The sequence below is a fragment of the Pelecanus crispus genome, chromosome 2 (genome assembly GCF_030463565.1).
Source record: "Pelecanus crispus isolate bPelCri1 chromosome 2, bPelCri1.pri, whole genome shotgun sequence".
Classification (NCBI taxonomy): domain Eukaryota; kingdom Metazoa; phylum Chordata; class Aves; order Pelecaniformes; family Pelecanidae; genus Pelecanus; species Pelecanus crispus.
The window spans coordinates 31,263,723-31,276,080 of NC_134644.1; the positions used below are offsets into that span (position 1 = coordinate 31,263,723).

Sequence of the window (12,358 nt, forward strand, 5' to 3'; positions counted from 1 at the left end):
GATACTCAACTGTATTATAACAGTATACTCTTCACTACTACAATATTTTAAACAGTAACAAAAAAAAGTCTAGCAGACAAGTTTAGCAAAATCTCATTACACTGCAGAAGCTAAGTTCTTAGAAAAACAGATGTCTGAATGTATAATTAATTTATGAAAGAATGTTCAGGTAATTAACTCTGTACATGTAGCAGTGTCCTTAATATGCATTCTTCCTTTCCTTTACTTACTTTTTGGGGGTGGATGTTGCGGGGGTGGGGGGTGGTGGGGATGGGTTGTTTGGGTTTTGTTTCTGTGTGATTTTTATTTTATTTTTCTACATTTTACAAAAATATTTTGAGGTCTGGATATACAGTATTTTAGCCTGTGCTGTAATGAAATACTATGTGCTTTTCTACTGTATTAAGCACAGAAGACAAACTTGGCTTTCTTTTCTAGGGTCAAGCATCATTAGTAGATAAATGGTGCTTTTCTGTTTTTATAATTGCTACCACTTTATGGGATTCTTCTGTTCTCAGTGAGGTGGCTATTTTATTTTTTAATTTTTTTTTTATTCCTTTAAAGTGAGAAGTATATAAGCATATAGCTTGAAATGCTCACTTTCTTCATTAACACCACCATTTCTGTGGTGTTAAGGAAGAAATTCAGCTGAAATCCTTTCTGTCCCTTGGGTAGGGAATAGGACTTGTTCAGGAGTTGGCAGCAGTTACCATCTCTGTGTAGAGTTCCCATGCTTTAGACAAGCAGGGTCAGCTTCTGGGATGGGGTCTTTCAGGTGCTTACATGGACTAAGCAGGGGAGAGCAGCTTACATTCCAGATCACTCCCTCTCCATGTCTGCGTAGAAAATTAAGTCATTCTGCTGCTCTGTTTGACCTTTTGGCTGTCTTCATATAAGGTAAACCGTAATGGATGGGGATCCTAGCATTAGATCCAAATTTGATGCCCTTCCATCATTGGCTGTTTCTTTTTTTTTTTTTTTTTACCCATGTTTGCATATGTTCTCACTGCCTAAACAACAGCTATTCTTATTTCAGTGTTGTTTTTACAGTGCAATTCCGTTTGTTTAATTTAAAGTAATATTTTCGGGGTGGGTTTTTTTTTGGTGGGTTGTTTTTTTTTTCTTTTCTTTTTTAATTACCAGACCTTGGGCTTCTATAACAGTAGAGATTGCAGATTTCTTTTAAACTTCTGTTAGTGAAGCCAAATAACAGTTTAAGTCGAAGGTACTGTCAGAAGCAGCTCATTTCTGTCTCATTGTGAGATGCATCTGAGAAGCCTGTGCCATTGCACAATTAGTCTCCCAAAGTTAGGGAGTATCTACTGCCATTTTCCTATCTGTAATGTGAATGGTAAGCTAAATGTGGGTATTTTGAGAAAATATGGGCCACAATATTTTTGAAGAAAAATATGCAAGTTTCTTGTTTTCCTCAAAATGCTTTGCAACTTTGTCCTAAAAGGAGGATGTTGGAAGGAATGCTCTGTAAGTCTGAACTCTGTAGGGGAGAATCTTGTATTTTTCACAATTAGTGGACTTCCTGTAAGCAAGCATGTCCATGTGAATGGTTGTATAATCTTTCATTTTCACCTGTAGAAGAGTGGTTTTTATTTTTTTATAGGTCATGTTTCTGTATGTTGTTTAGAGAATGCGGATGGGAGATCCAGAAGCCTTTCCTAACTGCTAGGAATATGTGTGACCTTTCCTAGGTCAAAATTGTTGTAACAAGCCACCTCTATTACTTGAGGTAAACTATTTGAGCCCAGCTTTGGGTGGTAAGATTATTTTACCCCTTTATCTTGCTTTGAAATCAAGCAAAGATTCCACCCCCTTACAGCCCAAATACCTGCCCAGATAAACCTAAAGTACAAAGAGACTTCATTAATGACTCACTGAAAATTTTGTGTGGAGAGACTTACTGTATCAGATTGAGAGTCTATCACGAAACAATTGCATAGATTAGTGTGAGAATTTAAGATCCTTGAGGAAGGATACCTACTTCAGGTAGCATTCATGATACTTTTTACGTGCTTAGGCTACACAGGCACAGTATTGATGCTATGTTTTATGTCATAAATGGGGGGTTGGAATGAGAAAAAGATGTTTGAGAGGGCATCTTCTGGTGTGGGTTTTTGTTTTTTTTTTTTTTTTTTTTTTTTTTTTTTTCCTGGTAGGATACCACAGCAGCTTTGGAATATTGTCAGATCTCCAATATTTTGAATGGATGCCATTGAGGCATGAGCTGTCAGCCTCTGCTATGAAACTATTACTATTTCTTTATCCTGCAATGATTATTTTTTACTAGTGTGCCTAATTTTACACTTCCCTATATGCCTTCATATCACCAACGAAGGTAGTTCAAGCTCAATGTTTGCTTCTGGTATAAAAATAAAAGAAAATGTATGTAAGCCATGAAACTCAAAATGAAAATAATATGCCTAGCTGGTGTTTATGAAAAAACTAAAATTTACATACAGCTTTATTTGGTTTGTGAAACACTGCTCTATGTTTCCTTAGACAAGTTCCATATTAAAAGCCACATTCTTTTTAAGTAGTGTAGTTCACATTGAAGGCTGCCAAAACAGAGCAATGTGCTTGTTCTGAAAATCCTTACTCCTGTATATAATTAGAAGAAAATAAGTTGTTATAGCTTTAATAAATCATATGGTTTGCATAGAGACATATAAATTTACATTACAACAAAATAGAACTGGGTTGATAAGTTGTTATATTTTACATAACTGAAGTCTTGGCAGACTTGTGTTAGCTGTGTATTTTCAGATTTTTCAGATCCATGTGACTTTTCTTTTTGGAAGGTGCAAATTTTAACAAAATGAAGCAACTTTTCTGAATATTGGGACATTTTAAGGTCACCTTTGGCCTTGGTGTTTTTTTTTTTTTGCTTTTAAATGGTTTCTTAGGGGTGTGTGTTTGTTCCTTTTTGTAGAACATAAATGGTATAAAGACATATATGTTTCTGTTTGAGGAAATAAGACTGTTTGCTGGCCTTTGGACCTTAACAGATCTCTGTGTATATTGAGATCAGATTGTATCCATCCTTTCTCCCAGGTGTTACATTTGTGGATGAAGTGTTTAAATGTTTTGACAACAAAGAAGCATTTATTCTTGTGAAAATAATTTTCCATCTTTTTTTGTTTGTTGTTCAGAATTAAGCAAATAACAGGTCTTTTGCTTGTTTTAAATAAAATTAAAATTCCTGGCATAATCCTTGTGTCTTCATTTTTCAATATTAGGACTCATTGATCCTTGAGAAGTCTCAAAATTGGAGTTCCCAGAAAATGGACCATATTTTGATTTGTTGCGTTTGTCTTGGAGATAACAGTGAAGATGCTGATGAAATAATCCAGTGTGACAACTGTGGAATAACAGTGCATGAAGGTAATGCAACCCTTCATTCTCATTGTGGGAGGAAAGCATATGCTTTGCTTTTAATAAAATGTTGACTTGCTTTCTTCAAAAACAGTGAAGCCTTTGAACTCTGGCAGGTATTTTCTTGTAATACTATATGGATCCATTTTAGTGATGAAACAAGCATCTTCAACTTTAGCGAAGGAAATATAAGCAACTGTGGGACGGGACATGGTCTCCAGATACCTATATAATGAATCACAGTGTGCAAATACTGGAGCTATAGATTGCATTTTCAGGGCTGTAGTGTATTATATTAAATATATTTTTGTCTTACCTATTTCAGTATATGAATTTGATTGCATAATTGCAATATAAGATCATGAGAATAGGAGGTCTTCTAAAAGGGAAGGTTTTTTAACATATATTTTTGCTGTACCAAAAAGGCAGAGGGATGTGGAGGAGAGAAAGGAATTGTCCATGGCATTTAGTTATAAGTGAAAACAGCTAGCCTTGAACTTTCTCATGATTTTCACTGACAATTTGAAATGGGGAAATTCTAAAGTTAAAATGTACTCAAATTGTTGCTTTGCTCATTGCTTCGAAATCTAGTTTATGTGTGTGTTATAAATGTAGGAGGCCTGGTTTTAAAGAAACAATTCTGGAATAATTCTGAGGTGAGCGTGTAGAATAAATTTATTTTATTAATTTTATTAATTATTTTATTAATTTAATTTTATTTAATTAATTAATTTTAACAGCCTTACACGGAACGTGAGGCTGTATTGTGTGTTGTTGCTCTTTCTCTTGAGATGGAAGGTAGGGTAGATACTAACAGAGAGGCATACCTATTTTGTTGAAAAACGAAACCTGTTTTTTTCTTCATTAATAAGGTTCCTTTTTTTTTTTTTTAAGCATTTCCTGATATCCTCTACCTTTTTAGGGCTTTGCTTTTTTTGAAGGTTTCCCAGGAAAATGAGATAGGCTACTTCAATCCTTGAAATTAAAAGAAGGTAGACTTTCATTCTTCAAAAGCATAAAAGGCATTTATTTAATTTATGTAACTCCCATAATTTAAACATTTTTTGGAGTTGTTTAGCATGCGTTTTCAGGTAGGAATTGCTTTTCTTAATCCCCTACTCCCCTTCTGTTTTGTGATACTAGATTGAAAATTGTTTCGAAACAGTATTTTTCATGCATTGAGCTGTAGTTCAATTCTTCGCTTAGCATCAATTGGGAAACTGAGGATGGAATTTCTGTCCTCTGGTTCAGGTACCTTATGTTAAGTGTCTACATGTACTCTAACTCCCATTGTGGTCCTTTGAAGAGCTAGTCAGTACTGTCAGTGGAGCTCAGAGAGCAATTTACTTGGCCTAATTTATGATGAGCTGAATCACACTCTAGGTGCCTTTGAGGGCATTAGTCAGGTCTTCATTGACTATAACAAGTGTTAGACTCCTAGATTTAGGTGTCTTGTTATGCTTGCAGAATTCCTTCCTCTGTCTGTGAAGTTTTTGGAAAGTAATGTGCAGAATATATTCAGTTTGAGATGCAGTAAGCTATTAACAGTTAGTTTTATAGAATCTTGATAGACTTTTTTCCCCTAGCACAGTCTAATATTAACTCATGAGAAAAGAAAAAATGAATGAAAGTGTCTTTTGATTATATTTATGAATGCCTGTTTGAGATTTATATAAATTAAAAACATTATATACAGTCAATACATCTAAACCCTAAAGCCGTGGACCTCCCTGAAAATTTTTCTGTGAGATTTATTTAATGATTGTGCAGTTAGTCATGTTAAAGTGCAGAATGATTGTGATAGAAGAATGATCTTCTGCCTTTATAGAATACAATGATGGCAAATTTGTTTTTTATTCCAGAGGAGTTCCTTAAAAATCCCCAAAAGATTGCTTCCTCATTTTGTTTAGTTTGCTAAACCTTTGTCCCTCCAAAGGTGAGATTATAGCTGGCTTTCCTACACAGGAAAATAGTTCCATAGTTCAGAAGTCACTTGAATTTTAGTAGTTCAAAATCTGTCTAAAAGTAATTGCTACCATTCTTCTTTTTACAGTGTTATAAGCAAAGATTCCCTCTAGTCCCACTGATATAAAGAGTACAATGTGTATATGTTTCTTTTGTGTTATTGCAACAAAGCAAAATAGATTAATTCAGAAGATTTAAATTTCTAGTTCATTCGGGTAGGTTCTACAGTCTGTACAAGCTAATTGTTGGTTAATTTTTCACACTTATGGTTGAAAGTTTAGCTGTTTACAATTTATTTTAATAATAAATACTTAAAATCATATGTAAAGCAGTTGTGAAGTTCTGTTTTAATAGGTGAAGTCTTAGGAAAAAAGAATAAGCAAGCTGAGTAGGTGAAAATAATTGTTGACTGTGAAAGTGTAAATTTCCCTGGCAAGAAGCTGAACTTCAAATCTATGGTAAATGCAGTTTGGAAGTTTACTTGATATTTCATGTGGATATTTCATTGCTAGATATGTATATCAATTTGTAAATAAAGTAATATAGTTTTAAGTAGAAATGAACATTTATTTCTGTGTATTTTTTCTGTACTTTGATATTTTATAATGATAAGTAAGAGCAGGTACTATTTTAAAATCAGAGCTTTTTTCAGTAATTTGTTTAAATAGTTGCATGCAGCAAATCAAAATTTTATTAAAAAAATTGGAACATTTGAAGCTTTAGTTTGATTCAGTGATCTTTATATATACATATGTTCAATAACTTGGAGATACCTGCACTCCTGCCCAGTAGTCATTGGCTCATTGTATTAATTGAGTAATAAATGAAGACACAGACTATCATAAAGAAGTTCCAGTCAAAACCAAAATGCAATGCAACAATTACTTATTGTTCCTGTTAGCTTAATCATTCAACTCAGGTGATTTCCAAATATAAATTGAGAAGTAGTTGAAGAAATAATTACTGTCTAATCACATAAACATTGCATTTTCAGAAAATGCAGTTTCTAGCACAGTACTGAATGAAGAGGCTCCTATTTATCCATTGGATAGAAATCAGTGCAGTGATGTTTACCTGTGTTGGCCTGCAGTTGGGAAGGATAATATGCACATTTCCTGTGAACTGATTTTGATACTTAGCAGTTGTCTTTTCCCTAGAATCTCAAACCCAAGATGCCTGTTATCCTGAAATGCCCAGACAAAGCTGCTGGAATACCCCAGGGTTTTTCTTCATAGTTTTGTATGCAATTTCAAGTTGTATTACAAATTGGTATGTTTTCTCTACCTTTCAATAGCACTGTAGATATTTATTTGTAAGGAAGTGCACTCCTTTCACACCTTACTGGTGTCCCACCCAGGGACCCACATAATGATCATAGAATCATAGAATAATGATGATGTTGGTGATTTGATTATTCTTTCCCTGAAGACCTTATTTTCTCTCTCCTTGTTGACTATTATAGAAAATGTTTTACTTCACAGGGAAGGGGTCTTATACCCTTGGCTTGTGCCTTTGTGCTCTGCTGAAGGGGAAGTTTCTGTCTACCGCAGGTGACTGAAAAGGTTTTTCTATGGCGGCCACCTCTGTATTTAATATGAAATTATTCACTAGCCATGAAAATGCTGCCCCTGAGTCGAGCCTACTTCTGGACACTGGGGCTCCCTTCCTTCCCTGGGGTGGGCTCTTGCTCTACATATAGCTACTGGTCAAAAGGCAGGCCCCATGTGATAGTGCATCCCCTTCATGTGAAAGTGAGCCTTCCAGTTGCTAGCATAGTTGTTGGCAAGAATCTGTTACCCTCTTTCAGAGGGTAAGCTAATTCTGCTTTGCGTTTTGAGTCACGAGGGGTCTAGATCTCCATTCTCCCTTGCTGTGGTAAATTTTGTCTTTTCTAGCGCAAGGTAGCTTATCGCTGTGCAAACTGCTCCATTACTCATACACCTGGATACTAGGTACTTTTGAGTACCTGGTGCAGCGGCTGCCTGTTCATTCATGATTTCTATTCCTTTTGGTTTGCTCGCTTGTGTTAATCTGCTATTACATGAGGTCTTCCATGGGAAAAAGAGGGGTGGTAACTCGTCTAGGAGCAACTCTCCAGCACTCATGTGGAACAGAGCAACATGGCCAGGAGTTACAGGGGGATTCTGATTCAGACCTAGAGTTGTGGACCCTTAATGAACACTTTTACTTGCCTTGCTGACAAGTTTTGAGATTGCTGTAAATTCAGTTTTCTTTCCAATCCAACTATTTGCTGTCTGATGTTCAGATCACCTGCATGGCCTGCATCGCTTGTCCAAAAGCTATCTTTCTTCTGGAGACACATGTCCCAAAATCTATAAACACTGTGGAGCAAATAGCTGGTTCAAAATGATAGAAGTCTGTAACTGCCTCTAGAACTGCATAAGTAGCATATATGTAATGCTAATTTAATACCCACTCTTATACTTTGCATTCATCTTTTATGTCTAAACAGCCTGTAATTAATAAATAAGTCCATCAGTTAAAAACTTGTTCTCATTTCACATATCAATCTTTTTTTTTTAAAAAAAAACCAAACATTTACATTGTTGGGGAAATAATCTTTCTTACTGAATTTTTAGTAGTACCATTGCTTTTCAGAGTTTTTACTTCTGTCTGGAGATAATTCTCATTTCTTTTCATAAAAATCTTCTTGAGGCACTAATCTGTCATTTTGGATAAACGCTTTTGTGGTAAGATCTTGTAATAGCAGGACACCCCCAACTGTGGTGTCAGTTTTTTTGACATATTGATTGCAGCGTGTCTGAAGACAATGTCTGGTGCATATCATAGCATGTGCCATAACTGTAGGTAGTACACTTGCCAGCTATTGCCCTTGGGTTAGTTGCTGTGAACGAAATGAGAGTTGTTCTACATTTTTCCAGCTGTTTCTTTTCCATCCCCTCTATTGGTTTCTTACTTTACTGTGATGTGTATGGCAGGGAATAAAATTTCTCTTGCTAAAAGCAATAGTGTAGTCACCGTATGATTTACAGTGTAGTAAAATGGTTTTGCATTTTAATTTTGCTGCTTACCCTGGTCTGCTGCTGTTTGGTATAAAAATTTGTTTTGCAAAATCATGTACTTTAGTACTCTCCATTTACTAAATAAAAATACTGTTCTGAATTTATGGTGCGTGAATTGATTAATGTCTTTATTCTAAACTGGTGGTCTGATTAAGGATTGAATGTAATGTATTTTAAATACTGTGGTCTCACAGCATTTATTTTTGCAAACCTGCAGTTTACCTTAAAGTCCTGTTTTCACGATCTTCATAAGAAGTTCATGTTTCAGAGTATATGTAGATGTAGTTAGCGTATGCTGATGTTCTGTCTGACTGGCAAAAAATTACCCTCCCAAGAGAGGCAGAGGAACAGAGGCAGCCAAGGCAAGAATTAGGTGTCTCTTCCCGGTTCCCTCAGTGGTGTAAATTTCAGAACAATTGTTTTAGTGGTAGCAGTTTAAAGTGTTTGCAATTTCATTTTAATGACAATCACATAAAAAAATAAGCTATTGACAGAGTACAATGACTTTAAAATCACGGAATAAAAAAGTGCATTTTCTGTATAAAATGACATACATTCGATAGACAACTTGGCTGTAATTGTAATATATAGATGCAGTTTGTGGAACAGTAAATGTTGTGAGAGTTTTAACTTCATTTTAACTTCTTGGCTTTCGTGTGTTTAAATTTGTAAGTTAATACTATACTAAAGCAGTTTTATTGTTTAGTGTAAGAGGTATTCAAAGAGGTAGCAGACATGGAGTTGTGATACAGTAATCTAAGAATATACAATGTGAGCATTTAGTGAACTTTAGTTGAAAAGGGTCTCTAGGGTATTCTAAAGAACCAAAATTCATAATTTCTGTGAAAATTAAGGAAAGGCATCATGCATTTTAAGCAAAATGTTTAAAAGTTGTTTTATTTTCTTCAACATATTTTCCAGTCAAAGGGGCGGGTGGTTGACTTAATGCCGAATAGGTCACAGGTGCAGAGATAATTGAAACCAAACACGTTGTTTACAAGATGTGTATGCTGTTCTCTGTTGTCCTTTTAAATCCTTAGGTAGCACCACAACTGTGGTGCTTTTAGAAAGAGGCTAAAGATTACCTCCTGATGTTGCTTGGGAGATTTACTTGTAGTGAGCCCTTAACATTGCATTCTGTTCCTATGCCAGTAATTCCCAACAATTCATACAGGAAAGTTGGATTGGACAACTTTTTCTTGCTCATCAGCTTAACTGTTTAATACTAGAATGGAATGATTTATCAAATAGCAGCTTCATATCTCCATGTCTCTGCATTTTAGTCACAAAAATAATGCTTTTCAAAATTGTTGTTAATAGGACCAAAATAATTCTTTTAGCATAGGAAAAGAAGACAGACGGTAATAAGTGGAACCTCTGTTGTAGTCAGCAGTTTTAAGGATCCTAAAATGACATATTTAAAGACGTAATTGTCTGTTACACATAAAAGAATATTACTGTGGTGAAAATCTGAAAACACAGCTGTTTTGAAAAACTCTAAACTCTTCATCTATAGATTGTAACTTTTCAGACAGATTTGGACAAAAGTGCATTGAGTTTTTTTATCAAGTGCCTTTTATACTGTAGGTCTGATTTAATACACAAAAATTCAATTATAGCCATGCAGTAGAAACCACTTTTTTTCCCCCCAGTTTCAACTTACTAAGGGAAATATGAGTCCCTTGCATGACTATCGTGAAGTTACTTGAAATTGGAAAGTGAAAGCCGCTGAAAGTGTGGTCTAGAACTGCAAGTTCGTCTTTTTCACTAGTGTGAAATTGCATCTGCTTGCTTGAATGTATTTGATAATCTCTTTATCCGCAAGTCTATATTTTGACAAGGTGTGTATAGCATTCTGTTGTTTAAAAACGTGATGTTAATCTGATCAAATTCGTTCTTCTGTTGGCAGTATTGCAACTTGTGATAACAAGAGAAAAAATAAAATTGGTATATTGAGAAATTTTGAAAATTTATTTTTTTTAATTTTGACACTAGAGGCACTAGGTGAGCAGCATTCCTCAACTTTGCCAGGGTTCTCATTATGGTTGCTAAATAATAACCAGAAAGTAGATTTCCATTTCTTGAAAAACCATAAAGTATTGAAGTTTTTTTGTTTCACAGTATGTTGGAACAATTTTGACCTGCTGCAGTTAGGCTGCAGAATTAGAGAACATCTAGTGCAATAAATACCATAATGTTTACATATGGAAGTGGAGGAACTCGCAGAAGAGACTGAGATATTTATTTGGAATAATGACCACCTGTGATCAGAGCACTGGCTGTGGGAGAATAGATTAATATCCTTGCTCTGGTTTGGACTGGGCAGAGACTTCAGACTGTTTCACATCCCAGGTGAATGCTATAATGATCTTAGCTTTTCATTGTTCCAAATACATTTACTTGGACTGAAGTTCAAAGTTTTAGCAAAATTGACATATTTCTACATAGGCTTTTGTTCTGAAACTGCTTTTACCTTCATATCTCAATTGAAGTGAAATAAAGTGTTTTTTTCATTCCTTGTACATTTGAAAAAACAAGCCTTACATCTGCCCCTGTACATATCTGGCATCTTAATGTCAAATGACATCATCATTGTGTTACCTGTCCTTCTTTGAATCAGGACAAATATATTTTGTCATTGATTATTTTTTGTTTCGAATTATTTTACTGTTTTTGAATCATGAAAGTTTTATTAATTAAAAATTGAGCTAGTAGTTATTTTTTGCTTCATTATATATTTTTGGCCTGCAAGGAACTTTCACTGCTATTTTTTAAAAGGAATTTAATTCTCTTTATATACATATTGATTATTGGTGTCAAAACCACATACAGGGTTTGTCATCTTATTTATAGATTGTAGCTTTACAGAAATTTCATGAATACAGCTGTTCAACAGATTTGTATTATCCATATGGATATTACATTGATGAAATCTGATCTCTCCTTTGGTTTCTGTTCTCACTTAACAACCCAAAAGCAGCAAATGATTCTTTATAACAAACATAAGAAAAATTCTGTGCTAAAATACATGCGTATCCTTAGCAAAAATGCAGCTTAAGAAGTGGTTTGTAATTGATTTTGGGACTCAGCTCTTCATTTTAAGTATTACTAGATCAAATTTAAGCTTCAGCTGTTGGGTCCCAAGACTTGAGTAGAAATTGTTAAAGTATTACTGCTTCTATAGTGTTAGGCAGTGTTTAATAAGGACATTTAGGAAAATGTTAATGTTAAGAAGTCTGTAGGAATTATAAAAAGCTTAATTATTCATCAGCTCTATGATATCAATGATATCAATGGGCTGTGTACATTAATGTAATTGCTTAAAAGTTTTTTAAAAAGTTTTAGCTTTACTGGCATGCATTCAAGATTGTGTTGTTAGAATTTAAAAAATTACTTTCTGGAATACTACTTAATACTACTTAATACTACTGGTACCGCATTATACAGAAAACGGAGTTACCTATGTGTAAGCTGTATGATATTTTATATACCTAATGAAACTTGTCTGTGAATGTACTTCTGGGCATTCCTAGTACTTTGATTCTGGAATGCTTTTACAATGAAAAGAAACATTCTGGCTTCTTATTTTAATTCTTATTGATGAACCTCATTCTGTAGTGGAAGACTATATTTCTTAAATGGTTCCTACAGTGTTACTGCTTATTTCCTGAATGCAGTTTTAGTCTATTATGCAGAGCTCTGTTTCTGTCACAAGGGGAGTTAGAGCACTGTTGCTATTTTATTACAGTCAGTGGTTAATGAACCAAAGTAACAAATCATGTTATTTAATTGCAGAATTCAATAATTTAACTGTTTTGCAAGCACAAATGTTTACTTGATCACTGTTTTTGACAAATAGCTGGATTTAATCTTTTAGTAAAATTTCTACTGTGTTTTAATAACAGATAAATGTTCAAAATGTGGCATATGCAGAAATAGTTTTGTGGCGATAAACTTTAAGA

General features: G+C 34.5%; 1 protein-coding gene across 1 annotated transcript in view; it reads left to right on the forward strand.

Moving 5' to 3' along the window:
• The window catches only part of PHF14 (PHD finger protein 14), a 140,869-nt gene that overhangs the window by 14,919 nt on the left and 113,592 nt on the right, over nucleotides 1-12,358 (forward strand). Inside the window, exon 5 of the mRNA XM_075728211.1 lies at nucleotides 3,252-3,396. Within this exon, the coding sequence (XP_075584326.1) occupies nucleotides 3,252-3,396 (145 nt within the window). The remainder of the gene's footprint in view (nucleotides 1-3,251; nucleotides 3,397-12,358) is intronic.